Genomic DNA, 13,543 nt, shown 5'->3' with positions numbered 1-13,543 from the left:
TCTTAACTGTTGTCACTGGTTAATCATTAGCCGCTCAAAGTATTCTCACCATGCTTTCGAATAATTCTTTTTTTTAATCCATTTATCTATCCAAATAAGCATACAAATTCTGCTAAGTAAACTATTTAAAAGCGGGGATGTCCTTTCCAGTGTCCATGTGTCGTCTGCCAGTTTTATTAGCCGACTTTGCTAATAAAAGTCGGCTTTTATTAGTGGTAGGAACGACTTCCTTTTTTCAGATTGTACCAAATATGCAAAAAAAGGAATAATGATATTCCTTTTTTACTTCTACACAAGTTGAATTTTAATCGTGGACAACAAGGTGTCAACTTTATGGCACACAGCTTCATGTCCAGGGCACTTAATTAGTCTCTTACAACTACTTCACCAGTTAAAATCTCCAGCTAACAGCAATTGTATTGCAATTTGACCAACAATTTCTACTTTGGAGCATCTCATACTACAAGATCTTTTTACATCCATACAAAATGTTTCTTTTCTAGCCACATCTACTCCAGGAATTCCTGCTGGGAGAACTCTTTTCCAGTCTCCCCTTTTTTAAAAATCTAAAACCCCTAACCCTACTTTTCTTTCCCAGAGTCTACTTTTGGTGACTCCACTTGTCTTTCCTTTGGTGGCACTGGCAGGGGAACTTCCCCTTTGTCCTCTTTGGTGCTCAGTTCTGTGGTGAGGGATGAGCTTAGGGGCGGGAAAGTTTTCAATCTACACTCTTTTGTTTCTTTTCGCACAGAGTCTTTGTGGACAGAGAAAATGCCGGGCTTACTCATTATCTCCATTTTCAATAGGATGCTTAAGACGGGCCACGTTAAAGTCAGGGGCTTGCAGATAAATGACTCTGACAGCTCTTTTCCCCTGGTTGAACTTGCTGCTGTAAGAATAATAGGTGTAAAGATTTCGTCTTTATAGTTACAGATAAATTAATCCCCAAATAAACTCCTGGAGATCTCACAGAAGTTGGTCTAAATCAGCAGCAGGCATATAAAACTCACAGATAAACTAAATCCAGGGGTTGAAGAAAGTCTGGTAGATTTGAGAAAACGAGTGCATGAAAGCTCTGCAAAGACTAATGAAGGCCCCGATTGGCTGATGTTGTTGTTTACAGCAGCCCTCACACTCAGAGTGCCACTATATAACCATTGGAACGAAGGTGAGAAGAGTTGCGCACAACTTGGTTAAAACAACTGTTGACCGTGTCTGTGGTAATGAACTGGAACATCCCTCGCAGAGTGTAGAAACTCCTGAGCTCAAAGTGAAGAATTTAAAAAATGTCTTCAAAGTTGTTTGACAATTAAAGTTTGTACAGTCAAGACTGTTTCACCTAGTTATAAAAAATGATTCAATTCCTTATTAAAACAGGTTTCTCATGTAAGATAAGAATAAATAAAAAAAAAGCTGTAAATTTAAGCCAAGTCTTTTGATGTAAAAGCATTTCTGTGACCTGGAATTCCTTCCATGCAGTCGATGTGAGTTTGCTCAGACCTTATGTTTACCTGACAAATTCTTGCTGACATTTTCTGACCCTAATGAGTTTTCAGGAAGACTATCTTCTCTTACAGGTTAGCCTATTACAACGTAATATCGTAAGGGGGAAGTTATGAAAACATGTAGTTTATATGGGATGGTTTGCAATAAGTATAGCAAGATCTTGAAAAGTTATAACATACCATTCCTACAGATTGAAGTCTTTTTCAGAATTCAGATTCAGATTTTCAGATTTGCTGTTTATCTTTATAGAGTAGATAGTAACATAAGTGTCCCTACCCCACTTATTGTACCATCAGTTAGACGACTGATAAAGGGCTCCTACATGTTGCCTTAGTTTGCAATAGAGGCAAATCGACCTGTTACTATATAAATATATAATATATTATATAATATATAAATATTTCAGGACACAAATGCAAACACAGTCTTAGTTTTGAAACAGTATTTAAGAAGCTGCAAGTGGCATGTCTGTTAAACAGCAGCCTTTTATTGATATTTTAAATAAAAGACATTTGCTTCTTTTATTTAAGTAATGTATTTTTATAATACATTACTGAAATTATAAAAAATTTGTGAATATTTATTTTAGGTCTTTGCTTTAATAAATGTATCAAAATAAAAATATCTAAATCTTATAGATAATATTAGTATACTTAAAAAAATCAATGATCTATTACTTTAAAATCAAGGCAATTAGACCATGTTATAGACTATTGTTTTAAAAAATAGACTACTATTTTTACTCAAGATTGTCATACAGACTGAATCTCAGACTGAGAAATGCCTTTTTGAGTTGCGTTAAATTTAATCTAAATTTCTGATTTCGTACAGGAAGATGTGTTTGGGTAAATCTCCGGTTCCAGAGATCGGTTCCTTCCCCAGTTTGCGGCATCATGATAAGGTGCTATCAACGATCACAAATGATGTATAATCCCCAGCAGCTGTTGATTTGTGGCACGTTTCTGTTTATTTATTTTGACTGGATGAGCCCCTGGTATTTATAGCAGGAGTAAAAAAGCCTGGTGTGTGGGGTCAATCCTGGGTAAGGCTGTGGAGACAAAATGCTCAAACTGACCCAACATTCCTGTCCCTACTTTGCTGGAGATGGATTCCCCCCTCCACCCCCCACCCCCTCTTGGTCCCGTCGCTAAATTGGCCCCCAATAAAATGTTGGGTGTGGCAGCTAGAGCTGAGCTTGAGCGTGAGAAAAGATTTAAGGAACTACCACCAACCCCCGACTTCCAGCATAACCCTTTGCCCCTGACTTCTTGAAAATGAAAACTTCCAGGATGCTCATGGAGGATGTCTTGATGCACCGGGGGTCACGCGTGGCAGAGCTGTGTTGCAGCAGGCAGATGAGAGACTATGTCTTTGTTCCCCACACACACACACACACACACACACACGCACCAATCTTAGCTCTTTAGGCCCCCAATAGCATCTGTCACTGCGGGGGGCCAGCAGAGCCAAGATGAATGAGCCCCCAGTGGATTCCCTCCTGCTTGGCAAATGGCACAGGACAGAGGAGTGCACAGGGGACTAGGGGGAGGGGTCTGTGTCGATTCGTGTTTGTTTGCATGTGAGTGAGATAGAGAGGCAGAGAGAGAAGGAGGGCTTCTGCTCCACTGAGGGATTCCCAATCCTTTCTGTGTGGAATCATGACGAAGCTCTCTGCGGGGAAGGACTGAACTCCCATACGATTGCTGCTTGGATAAACTCTTCCCCCCAAAAAATAAAGGATTTACTGTATTATGGGCTTCATTTGAAGAGCTGCCTGCAAATTTGTGGATTTTCTGCTCTGGATTTGGATTTTAAGGGGTCATCAAGTAACTGAGGAGTCATGGAAGGTACAGGAGAGGCTGTTTAATTTGGATGTGTGCCACATGTGGCCCTCATACAGCATTAATGATATGGGCTTTTAGCACCTCATTTAGACAACATGGAGTGATGTTAGTCCTTTTTTTTTCTCCTCATTGCTTAACCCCATCCCCCTTTTCTCTCATGTCTGATGGATAGAGTCTTTTCTAATGTTAAAAGGGTGCTAAGGTCTTTCTCACATAAGAGCTATTGCTATTTATTTTAATGTTAAGGCACAGCAATGTGGTGTGAATGGATTAGATAATTTTCTAATCCATTTCAATAACGTTTTATGTATTGAAATGACATTTTATGTATTTTTATTCCACGATGAAGGTAAAAAGGTCTAAAACAGTTTTAATCAAGCCCTTTTCACTTCTCTGATTATTTAGTTAACAAACATGAAACAATAGCTTGGTGTCAAGTTTAACTGTATGCAGTCTTTCTACATTTTCTTTGGCTTATCTGGATATAAAATGTAAAACACCATTTGTAGTTTCCTTCAATTTGACTTTTGTGAAAAGCCTCTGCTCAATTTGAATGTAAGGTAGGGAGGTAAGATTAATCCCGGCTCTATTGTAAACATTGTGATGTAATTAAGCTCTTTAGAAGGAAACAAAAGACCGACTGAAGAGAAAGAGAAAACAGAGTCGGAAGTCAGCTGCCCAAACATAGATAGTTTTTTTTTTTAATTATTTGATTTCTTTTCCATTAAAAAAAGTTAAAAGATTATGGTAATTCTTGCTCAAAATACACAATTTTAAAATGACTTTACATAAAATAAATAGCTAAATATTTGCATTCGAGAGATTTTCTTTTTTAGCATTAAGCCTAAAGCTTTTAAAACCTTCTGCAGATCCAAGTAAATTAATCACTTTTGGGAATGTTTTGTTCTTTTTGACAACCAAAGTAAATCAATGTGACAGATAGCGTAGATGTTGCTGGAGTCTTGTAAATTTAAGAAATAATTATGTTTTTGTTGTTGTTATTGTCACCTTTGGGATTTTAATGAAAAAATTCTGCTTCTAAACATTAAACCTAACAGATTGACAATAGGAGGTGTGTCTGAATCCAACACACTGATTATTGTCATTAAACTGAATCCTTTTTGGATTTTTACTCATTTCCTCTTTTGGGAACCAGCACATCAACATTTCCCTCCAGCCTCATTACTCGAAAAACAGGACACATAAAAGCACCTTGGAGTTATGCTGCCGGCTGGATTTACGGTTCTTTCGTGTCCAGATCTGTCTGCGTCCGCTATTCTGACGTCAAGCCTGCGCAACCAGATAAGCATCTAAATATTTCTCGACTCTGGGTACTTAGCTCAGTGTGAGAGTTTTGACAGAGGTTCATTAGTGGGAGCACTCAGCAGTGGAAAGAACATTTTACATTACAAGCTAATGTATTTTGTCCATAGATCTTTGTTTTTGAGTCAGATGTCTGAAAGCTAAAGCAGTGCACGCTTCCTTCTGACACATTGACGTTTTTAACTCTTTACCCTGTCAAGCTGGCTAATCATTCACAAAACGAGCTGCGGTGTGGTCAGTTAATGCAAGTTGAGCCAGCTTGTGTACACTTGCTGTTTGAAGGACTTGGACCCCAAGACCCAGCTGCCCTCTATCAGAACTGCGCCCTGGTCAGAGGTGATGGTTGGCTAGATTGGGACAGTCAGTGTTTTTGGAGAGAACTTTGCTTCTGTTGTATCAGGGCATATCAGAGCCTGAGCAGCTAGACAATACCTCGTCTAAGGGTCAAAGCAGTTATTGAATCCATCCAGAAAGCAGTGACTGTGCGTCGAGAGTGCTGCAACAAACTAAAACACCCGAGTGTGTTTAATGAAAATAGACCCCGAGGCTGTGGTGGTATCACGTAACGCATTTTTGGAGCCTTGTAGTAGGGCATACATGTGTCATGGTTCGGGCTGCTCTTAATGTTTGAGTGGCCATAAGTGCTTCCATTCATTTTAATCAGTGAACATGCTCTTTGGACTGCTGGGACCTGCAGTATCAAACTACAGAGAGCACAACTTACTGTGACTTTTCACATTACAGAAACACTCTTTATTTGCCATGCGTATTAACTAAGCTAATTAGGTAGGATTTTTGTTACACATTTTTAATCAAGTAGAGCTGCAGAAGAGTATGAGTTTCTTCAAATTTGCAGCAGCATTTTCTTTTGCGTGTAAAATATTTATCCAATTTAAGTTTGATGGCTCCAAGCTTTTTAAAATCTGAACTAGACAACAGTTGGAAGTCCTGAATCGGATGCTAGCTGTAGCATTGTGACGATATTCTGCGGGCATCTAGAAATCTGTCAATCTGGCAATGAGTGGTCATGTATTATGAACTTACAGCATCACATAATACAAAGCATGCTTTTTTTTTTTTTTTTTGGTGCAACAAATGATAGACACAATAGTTGTTCACAACTAGATTATTTAAAATTAAATATATTCTATTATGTTGATGCCAAACATGTTTCTTCAATTCAGCAAAGTTAGAGGTGAGTGCTGCGTTTTCTTGTATTTTATGTACTGATAAAGGCACTATCTTGTTGATAATGTCTCTTTGAATAAATGTGTAATGATACGTTAGTATCTCAAAATCATTCTCTGTATTAAATTAGAATCATGATTGGGTATAATTTATGATGAATAACCTTAGGTGAAGATGCACTGATTTCACAGATTAAGTAAAGATTCCAAGTCTTTACTTAATCTGTGAAATCAGATTAAGTAGGACTGATGAGGAACACTGACTGACCATATACTTTGCAACTTTGTTGAAGTAGGCATGTTTGTGTTTTTTCAACCAACTTGTTTAGCAACATGTAGGGGAAGGGCAGCTCTGCATAATTTTAACCACCATACATCTGGAAAACTCTGCTCAACCTGACTCATCACTTGGGAACCATTTCAGTTTTGCTTTTTTTTTTTTTTTTTCGCTACGTCTGATGAAAAACTACCCATACCACATGTTTCAGTCCATATATTGCAGTTTTCATCTTTGTCTAATTGCGAGGTGATCTTAATGTTGAAAACATACCAAACGTATAATATAGGTTCATTATGAAATAATCTCAGTTAATGAGTTATTTCCTGTTCAAGTTTGATCGGTTACAATATTTTAGAATTTGAATAAGAGTTAATTTAGGATTAATAGGAATTTGTAAACAGATTCAAACTCTAGTAACCTTAGTGGCTAACAACTTCTTGTAGTTTAGCCAACTCTGTCAACACAAGTAGGGGTGAACAGTATTAGAAAATCTGTTGATATAGATTTTATTCATAAATGTTGTCATGGTGGAATTAATTATGAATTATGGAATTAATTGGGATTAATTATGATATGGTTTTTTTTCTCTCTCATCCTCAGCAGTGCTTGCGTCTCTTTGTGTCTTTTAGCATTTTGGGCAACGTTGTGTGTATTTGTGTAAGCACCTTCTGCCGGGGGACTCTGTCCAACTAGCTAAATATTATATTGTCATGTAAAATAATATAATATATATTCACCATATATATGGTGAATATATGTATGCACCATATATTGTGCATCTTCAACAAGTACTTCATTTTATGCTAAATATTGAGAATCAGGAAAACAGTGTAAAACCCATTAAAGGCATAGACTTTCATATCCAGCAACTATGATTACTGAATAATCATAGTTATGGTTAATTATAGCTATGATTATCCAGTAATCATAACTGTTTGTACACTTAATTCACCATATTAAATCACATGCTGACAACTTCAGTTGTGTTGGGAAATATTGTGGTATTTCAATATCACAGGATCTCAGTCCACAAGAACTGATCCTGCCACCTTTCTTTAACTCTTAAAGAAAGGTGCACATTGTTATTATTTTCTTTTTATTTAAAATGCCATTACTAACAAGTGAATTGCATATTTTGTCTTTGAGAAAACAAAACCTTGAGTTTTTTGTGACCTAAACAGAAATTTCTCTGTTCTTTCTCTTGTAGGTGTTTCACTAAGAAACAACACATCTTTGCTGAAGGTTTTTGCTGAATATTAGAGATTCAGCATGTAGCCGAGGTAAACAAGTCCCTTCACGCTTGGGAACAGTTGGAAATTGTAAGTTTCCTTTATTTAAATGATGTTTATGCTGAAATGTCAGAATTTGGTGTGTCTGTGTGTGTAAATTCTAGGCACGAGCCTACTGTGGGATTCTAAGAATTATTAGAACAAAGAGTAACTTAGTTTCATGTTATGATATTTAGACAGAGATTTTAAACATGATTGAATTTAATTTACCTAAAGGGGCTATCCACAGGCGAATGTTGTTGTTTTTTTAACGGGTTGTCAGTTTGAAAAACTCGAGTTTACACAAGACTGTTTCCAGAAATATTTCCAAGCACATCGAAGCACCAAAAATTGTCCAAAACACTGGTTTTACTCCCGCAGATCAGTAAGTGGCAGCAAGAATAAAGTATGGGCCATGCACCTAAAGCCTCCACATGAGGTTACTGGTGAACACAATGAGAATACAAGAATGGCAAACCACAAAGTTTGAGTGAAGTGTTTTGTGTGAAGTGATGATGAAATCGAGCTAATTCTAAGTGTCACGTTGGATTATTGAACTAGTAAACTACAAGGCAATCTGCCATTGTAGTTATATATGACACATCTGTTAAAGACCCACTTGTACTACTATTATTGTGAATGACAAAACCTCCTTACTAACTTCAGGAGTCTATTTAAAAAAGCATTTTGCTTTTGCTCCAGTATTGATACACTCATTTCATAACAAAATACGTTCATTTCTGGAACACAGAATTCATCTACTTCCTAAACAGCATGATTGCTGCTAGTGCTTTGCGATATGTAACTGTAACTGTATGTTACGCCGTTTTCCATTCTGTTTGAGAAAACTTGAGCAAAGGCCAGAAGCCACGAGAAACGCATGAAGAAAGATGTAAAGTAGTTGTGGTACGCAGCACAGAGTGAAGATCTCACTCGGTCAGTGTGACCCTGGGTCAAATTCATACAATCTGTTGATGCCAAGGCCACAATTTGTTTTTAGTCAAACAGGTGATAAAAGGTCAGCCTGTGCTCACCTCCAGGTGACACCAGGTTAATGACAAACATGCCCATCATTGGTGGACGTTCAACCATGCACAAAAGGAAAGAGGACAAACTTCATCAACAGAGAGTAGCCGTTTTAAAATGCCCTCTGGAAATCTGTCTAACGCTTTGCAGTCACCTTCCTCAATCAGGTAGATAGACAAAGATAGCATGGTGCGCTTTATAGTACGGAAAATACGGTAAATACATATTACATCATGGTACAGTGTATCAAGTTTTAAAAAGTTATGCTAACCAAATGTCCAAAAAAAATCTTTCAATATAGCATTCTTGCATCTTAAAGTGTTGCATTAAGAAGCCAGAAAATGTCCCAGTGTGTGGAGCAGAGAGTGATGTCGTCCTGGTCGTGCCCCCACCTGTTGCTGCAGACTGTCCATCAATTTGCTCAAACTAATCTCCAACACGTTCCTGTCGGTTACAAAAAATAAAAAGTTTAGCTGTTTAAAACGGTTTCCTGGATGCAAAACATACAGACAGTCACAGTGTGGGAACTAGAGGAGCACCACCCATCACTCTGAGCGTAGCTTTGATAAGAGTGATAGGTGATACAAAGGTTTTAAAATGTGTTATTATCTTGGTTTACGTGGAAATGTATTTTAAATCTAGTATCCATTTATTGTAAAATACTTAGTCCCATTCAGGACATGTATCTGACATAAAAATGCAAGTACAAACTTCTCATTATGAACCAATTTGTCTTTTTTTCCCTGCATACAAATAACTCCCTTCAGATCATAGGGCCTGTTTGCTTTGACACCACGCAGCTGATACAGCGGAGCCAAAGTTGCTATTGCAACTCATAGGATTCACAAGAGCAGTGTGCAAAACTTGTAGGGAATAAAATCTTCATTCAGGCTACTTAAATGCATTCAGCAGTTTGAATATATGTATATTTAAAAAAATCACTTGTTAATAACATGTAGATAACATGTTATTAACTGCATCGGGTTCTCCTGATCAGCATATTTCTCAGACTTACCATATGTAAGATCAGGTTGATTTTCTGCTTACAGTTCATGGTATTTATGGGTTTGTTCTTATCTCCTAAGGTGGATATGAGGGATGTTGTAGGTGGATTGACTTCAACCCCCCTATTCTGTCTTTGACCTAGATTTAGGTCAAAGACCTAGATTTAGGTCAAAGAATGAAAAAAAATAATGTGAAAGTGGGTTTTGCGTCACGATATGAGTAATTATTTGGTTTGCAATCGGAGTAAGAGTTCCTTTTTCTGTTTTTATTTTGCCAATAAACCATTAAGTCAGATTTTTATCAAAGGGTTTTGTAGGGTAAGAATCCCATGCTCAGTTAAAAGACTTCAGTGTCAAGAGAACTAATGACTTGACATGTTTAAATTAAGCTTGGTTTTAATTTGTACATTAATATGTTTTACATCATTTAAAGTTTGAAGGGAGCAACATACAAAAAAAAAAAAAAAAAAACACTTAATTTACGCAACTGATTTTTAAACAAAATAATTTGGTCTAGTTTAGGTCATTTATATGACATTTAAAAGCTGCGAGGAATCTCTGTCAGACTTTAATGAGAAGATTAAAAAATAAATAATATTAAGATTAGAATTTTTTTTTTTTTCTGATACCCTTGAAGTATCCAAGCTGCACCTCCTCTTTTTGGCTCTTGTAGTATTTACCACAACACTGGTCTGCACCAGTCGAATGTAGCCCAAGGACAAACATGAAAGAGACATTTCAGGTCAAACGTGTGTGTCAGGAAAGTAGCCAACCCCCACTTTTTATTTTAGTCTTCTGCTTTTTATCTCTCACAGTTTGGCTGCGTAGGTTAGAAACAGCTCTGATGTGTTTTGACAAACTAAAAATATGAGAGTTGGAAAAGAAAACTCCACCAGATCAAAGCTATTATTCAGTTTTAGTTGCATGTGTTATGCTTTCTCTCTCTTCTGTCTCCTCCTTTTGCTCTCTCTTTTTTTTTTTTTTTAATTTTGAGACCACATGCTCTACCCTCTGTCCAGCTGCCACCTGGCACCAGAGAGCCAGCCAATCACAGCCCCACACAGGCCCGACCTCGGCAGATGTCCCGCAGTGCACACTGGGGTTGGCGGGGCAGGTGGGGGCACTGAAGGCACAGTGACACGAGCGGACAGAAGGCTGAGAAAGACCAGAAATGATTGCGGAAAAAGCCACTGGCTTCAACCATTTTGTTTTGATGGGCAGAATCTAACTGAACTTTGGTAAACCAAGCGCTATTGGTAGTATAAACTGAAAAAAATAAGGACAAATTGGATATTCTTTTGAAACATAAGTTGTATAAAAATGCTAAGTGAAGTTATTTTAATATTTTGCAGAACAACAAAGCAAAACAAACATAAAATACATCTACAGCTTCATGTGTGAAGTGTAATTACCGCTAGTTATATTACATTTTTGGTTAAATATCCAGTTGCATTTACTTTTGCTTGTAAACAAAGTCTCAAATCAACTCATAGTGGGCTATTTCTCAGCAGAAAGAAAGATCGAGTAAGGGGTCTGTGGTTGCTTTGCCGTCTATGACGCTTTCTCTTATTATGTAAGATGCTAAATCCATTAGCTGAGATGAACAGTGTTTCACATTGCTCACCTTGCTGCCCCCCTTTTTCTCTGTATGGTCACAGATAATGGGAAATTCGTACGCGGGGCAGCTGAAGTCTGCTCGTTTCGAGGAGGCTCTCCACAACTCGATCGAAGCGTCGCTGCGCTCCAGCAGCGGAGATCCGCAGCCCATCTTTACACAACTCTACTTGGAGCCGGAGGCATATCCAGGTAGAGTCCTCTGTAGACAAAGAAAAGCATGATCTGACTTTTAACTTTAATAAAGATTTTTCACATTTAGATTTTAAATGGAGAAGAGGTTTTTTTTTGTCATTTTGTCATTAAATTAAAACACACTGACAAGATTGTTGCCCTAAAAGGCAAATAAAGGTATTTTTGTCATTTCGACCATGTTTCAAGAACAAACTTTATAGTATGTTTTAAGTAAGTGATAAAACAACACAAAGTCGTGCATCATTGGAATGTTTATTGAAAACAATGCATGGTGTTCAAATGTAGTGTCATGTAAAGTCTCACCTACTTTTATGTTCGGTCCTGATGCCGTCAGTAATTTGTTGCAGCTACGGCTGCAAGACTTCTGCGGCGTCTCCACCAGCTATTCTAAATTCAAGACTGACATGTTTGCCTGTTCTTCTTCTTTGCAAAACAGCTGAAGCTCAGTCACAGTGGCTGGAGAGTCTCTGTGAATATCTTCACATCTTCCAACACATTTGTATGGGACTTAGTTCTGAACTTTGACTAAGGTTGTTGTTCTGATGGAAGGAGACCCTCCAACCCAAATCCAAGCAGTTTTTTTTTTTTTTTTTTTTTCATGGATTGTCCTGCATTTAAACTGATCCATCTTCACATCCACCATCCAGAGAAAACCCCTCAGCTTATGGCTGCCACTACTGCTTTGGAGCTCCTCGTGATAATGCGCAGCCCAGTTCTTTATTTCCCACTTGGGGAAATTTAGGACACAGGAGCAATCATGATATTCAAGGCATAATTCACATATGTCAATACAAATACCACACTCAACAAAATTAAATAACCACTAGATGTTTTAAAATGTGCCGTGCTTTGTCAAAATCCCATAAGATTTGGTAGCCCCTGGAACAAAAGAATATTTGTACCAAATGCACCTTATAAATTGCAACCTGTATCTTCTTCGGCGTTTGATGTGTTCCTATTTAACGTGCAAATCTGTCTACAAAAACCCTTTTCTATCCACTGTTCCACCAGATTTGTGGTCGGACTAGATTTCACTTTGAGGTGTTAGAGTAGGAGGAGATGAATTCAAATACACTCCACGGCTGTAAATAATGTTGAAAATATTGTGCTCTTTTTTTTTTTTCTTCAACTTTAAGATTATTTTTAGTGACTGGGATCACAGTCACTAAAAACAATGCATCTATACTTTGTACTTCGTGGCTGTAATTGTTCAAGAACTATGAATAATAAGGATTTTTCTACATTTATTTATTAAAAGAAGTTAGAAAATGGTTTGACTTGATGTGAAAACTGCTCGGGTGACAATAATCACATGGGATGTTTCCAGCAGATGTAAAGTCAAAAGCTGACATGCCACTCCAGGGTGAGGAGGGTCAGGATCCTCTGAACAGTCACTCTTCCAATGATCTGGAGGAGCTGGAGGATGACGATGACTCCGACAGCAGCAGCCCTCCACTTCCCTACCTGCAAACTCCTGCTCCTGATGGCTGCTGCACACTCGATGGTATCATCTCAGCAGGTTTAATTTAAGAAAAAATAACTTTTCCGAAACATTCTCTTAAGAAAATTCATAACGCAGGATGGTTGTACAGGTACCACTTCAGATTTGAACCTCATCTGAAAGAGCGTTGTCGTTCTTCAGGGTTTTGTCAGGCTGGAAAGGACCTCCGTCTCGTCACCATAGCAGCAGAGCCCATTGAAGTCCCAGCAGGCTTCGAGCTAGTCGGTGCCAAGTCTCCCAGCATCCCCGAGCACATTCTGGTGTGTGCCGTGGACCGCCGCTTTTTGCCCGACGAGAATGGGAAAAATGCACTTTTAGGTCAGTCTGCCCTCATGATCTCAGACAAATTATCATTTTTAGTGCTCTTGGTGAAATGAGTACTCAGCGCTGGCCAAACAACCGCACTACCAAACTCAGGTAATAGGTTTAGAAAATAAATAAGTTTACTTTTCCATCCAGGTTTTTCAGGAAACTGTGTAGGCTGTGGTGAAAAGGGTTTCAGATATTTCACAGAGTTTTCTAATCACATCAACCTGAAGTTATCCACCCAACCCAAGAAGCAGAAGCACTTAAAATACTACCTGGTGAAGAATTCACAGGGTGCTCTGTGCAAAGGACCCCTTATCTGCTGGAAAGGTAACCACCTCCTTGTTAACTTGTAGAATGCAGGATTTATGCAACAGTATAGCATATAAATGTTTAGACATGTTGTTTGAGCTCAGTAGGTTAAATATATTTTTTTTTGCCAAATCCGAAATAAAATAAAATTGAACTGTTCTACTTAAAATATTTATT

General features: G+C 38.0%; 1 protein-coding gene across 12 annotated transcripts in view; it reads left to right on the top strand.

Annotated features, from left to right (window-relative positions):
• greb1l (GREB1 like retinoic acid receptor coactivator) overlaps nucleotides 1-13,543 on the top strand; it is a 59,056-nt gene that overhangs the window by 20,773 nt on the left and 24,740 nt on the right. For 5 of the 12 annotated variants that reach the window (XM_015034471.1, XM_015034426.1, XM_015034494.1 and 2 more), the window contains exons 2-6: nucleotides 7,348-7,459; nucleotides 11,097-11,244; nucleotides 12,575-12,766; nucleotides 12,890-13,066; nucleotides 13,208-13,384. In XM_015034471.1, the coding sequence (XP_014889957.1) occupies nucleotides 11,100-11,244; nucleotides 12,575-12,766; nucleotides 12,890-13,066; nucleotides 13,208-13,384 (691 nt within the window). In that variant the 5' untranslated portion in view covers nucleotides 7,348-7,459; nucleotides 11,097-11,099. Of the gene's footprint in view, nucleotides 1-3,129; nucleotides 3,354-7,347; nucleotides 7,460-10,992; nucleotides 11,012-11,096; nucleotides 11,245-12,574; nucleotides 12,767-12,889; nucleotides 13,067-13,207; nucleotides 13,385-13,543 lie in introns of those variants that run through there. The other 7 variants (XM_015034529.1, XM_015034510.1, XM_015034502.1 and 4 more) reach the window with 4 other exon arrangements.

This window comes from Poecilia latipinna, unplaced genomic scaffold (assembly GCF_001443285.1).
Source record: "Poecilia latipinna isolate Pla-1442-1.1 unplaced genomic scaffold, P_latipinna-1.0 Scaffold18, whole genome shotgun sequence".
In the NCBI taxonomy this organism is placed as follows: domain Eukaryota; kingdom Metazoa; phylum Chordata; class Actinopteri; order Cyprinodontiformes; family Poeciliidae; genus Poecilia; species Poecilia latipinna.
The sequence above is the reverse complement of the archived record's forward strand: the minus strand, read 5'-3'. Positions and strand labels throughout refer to the sequence as shown.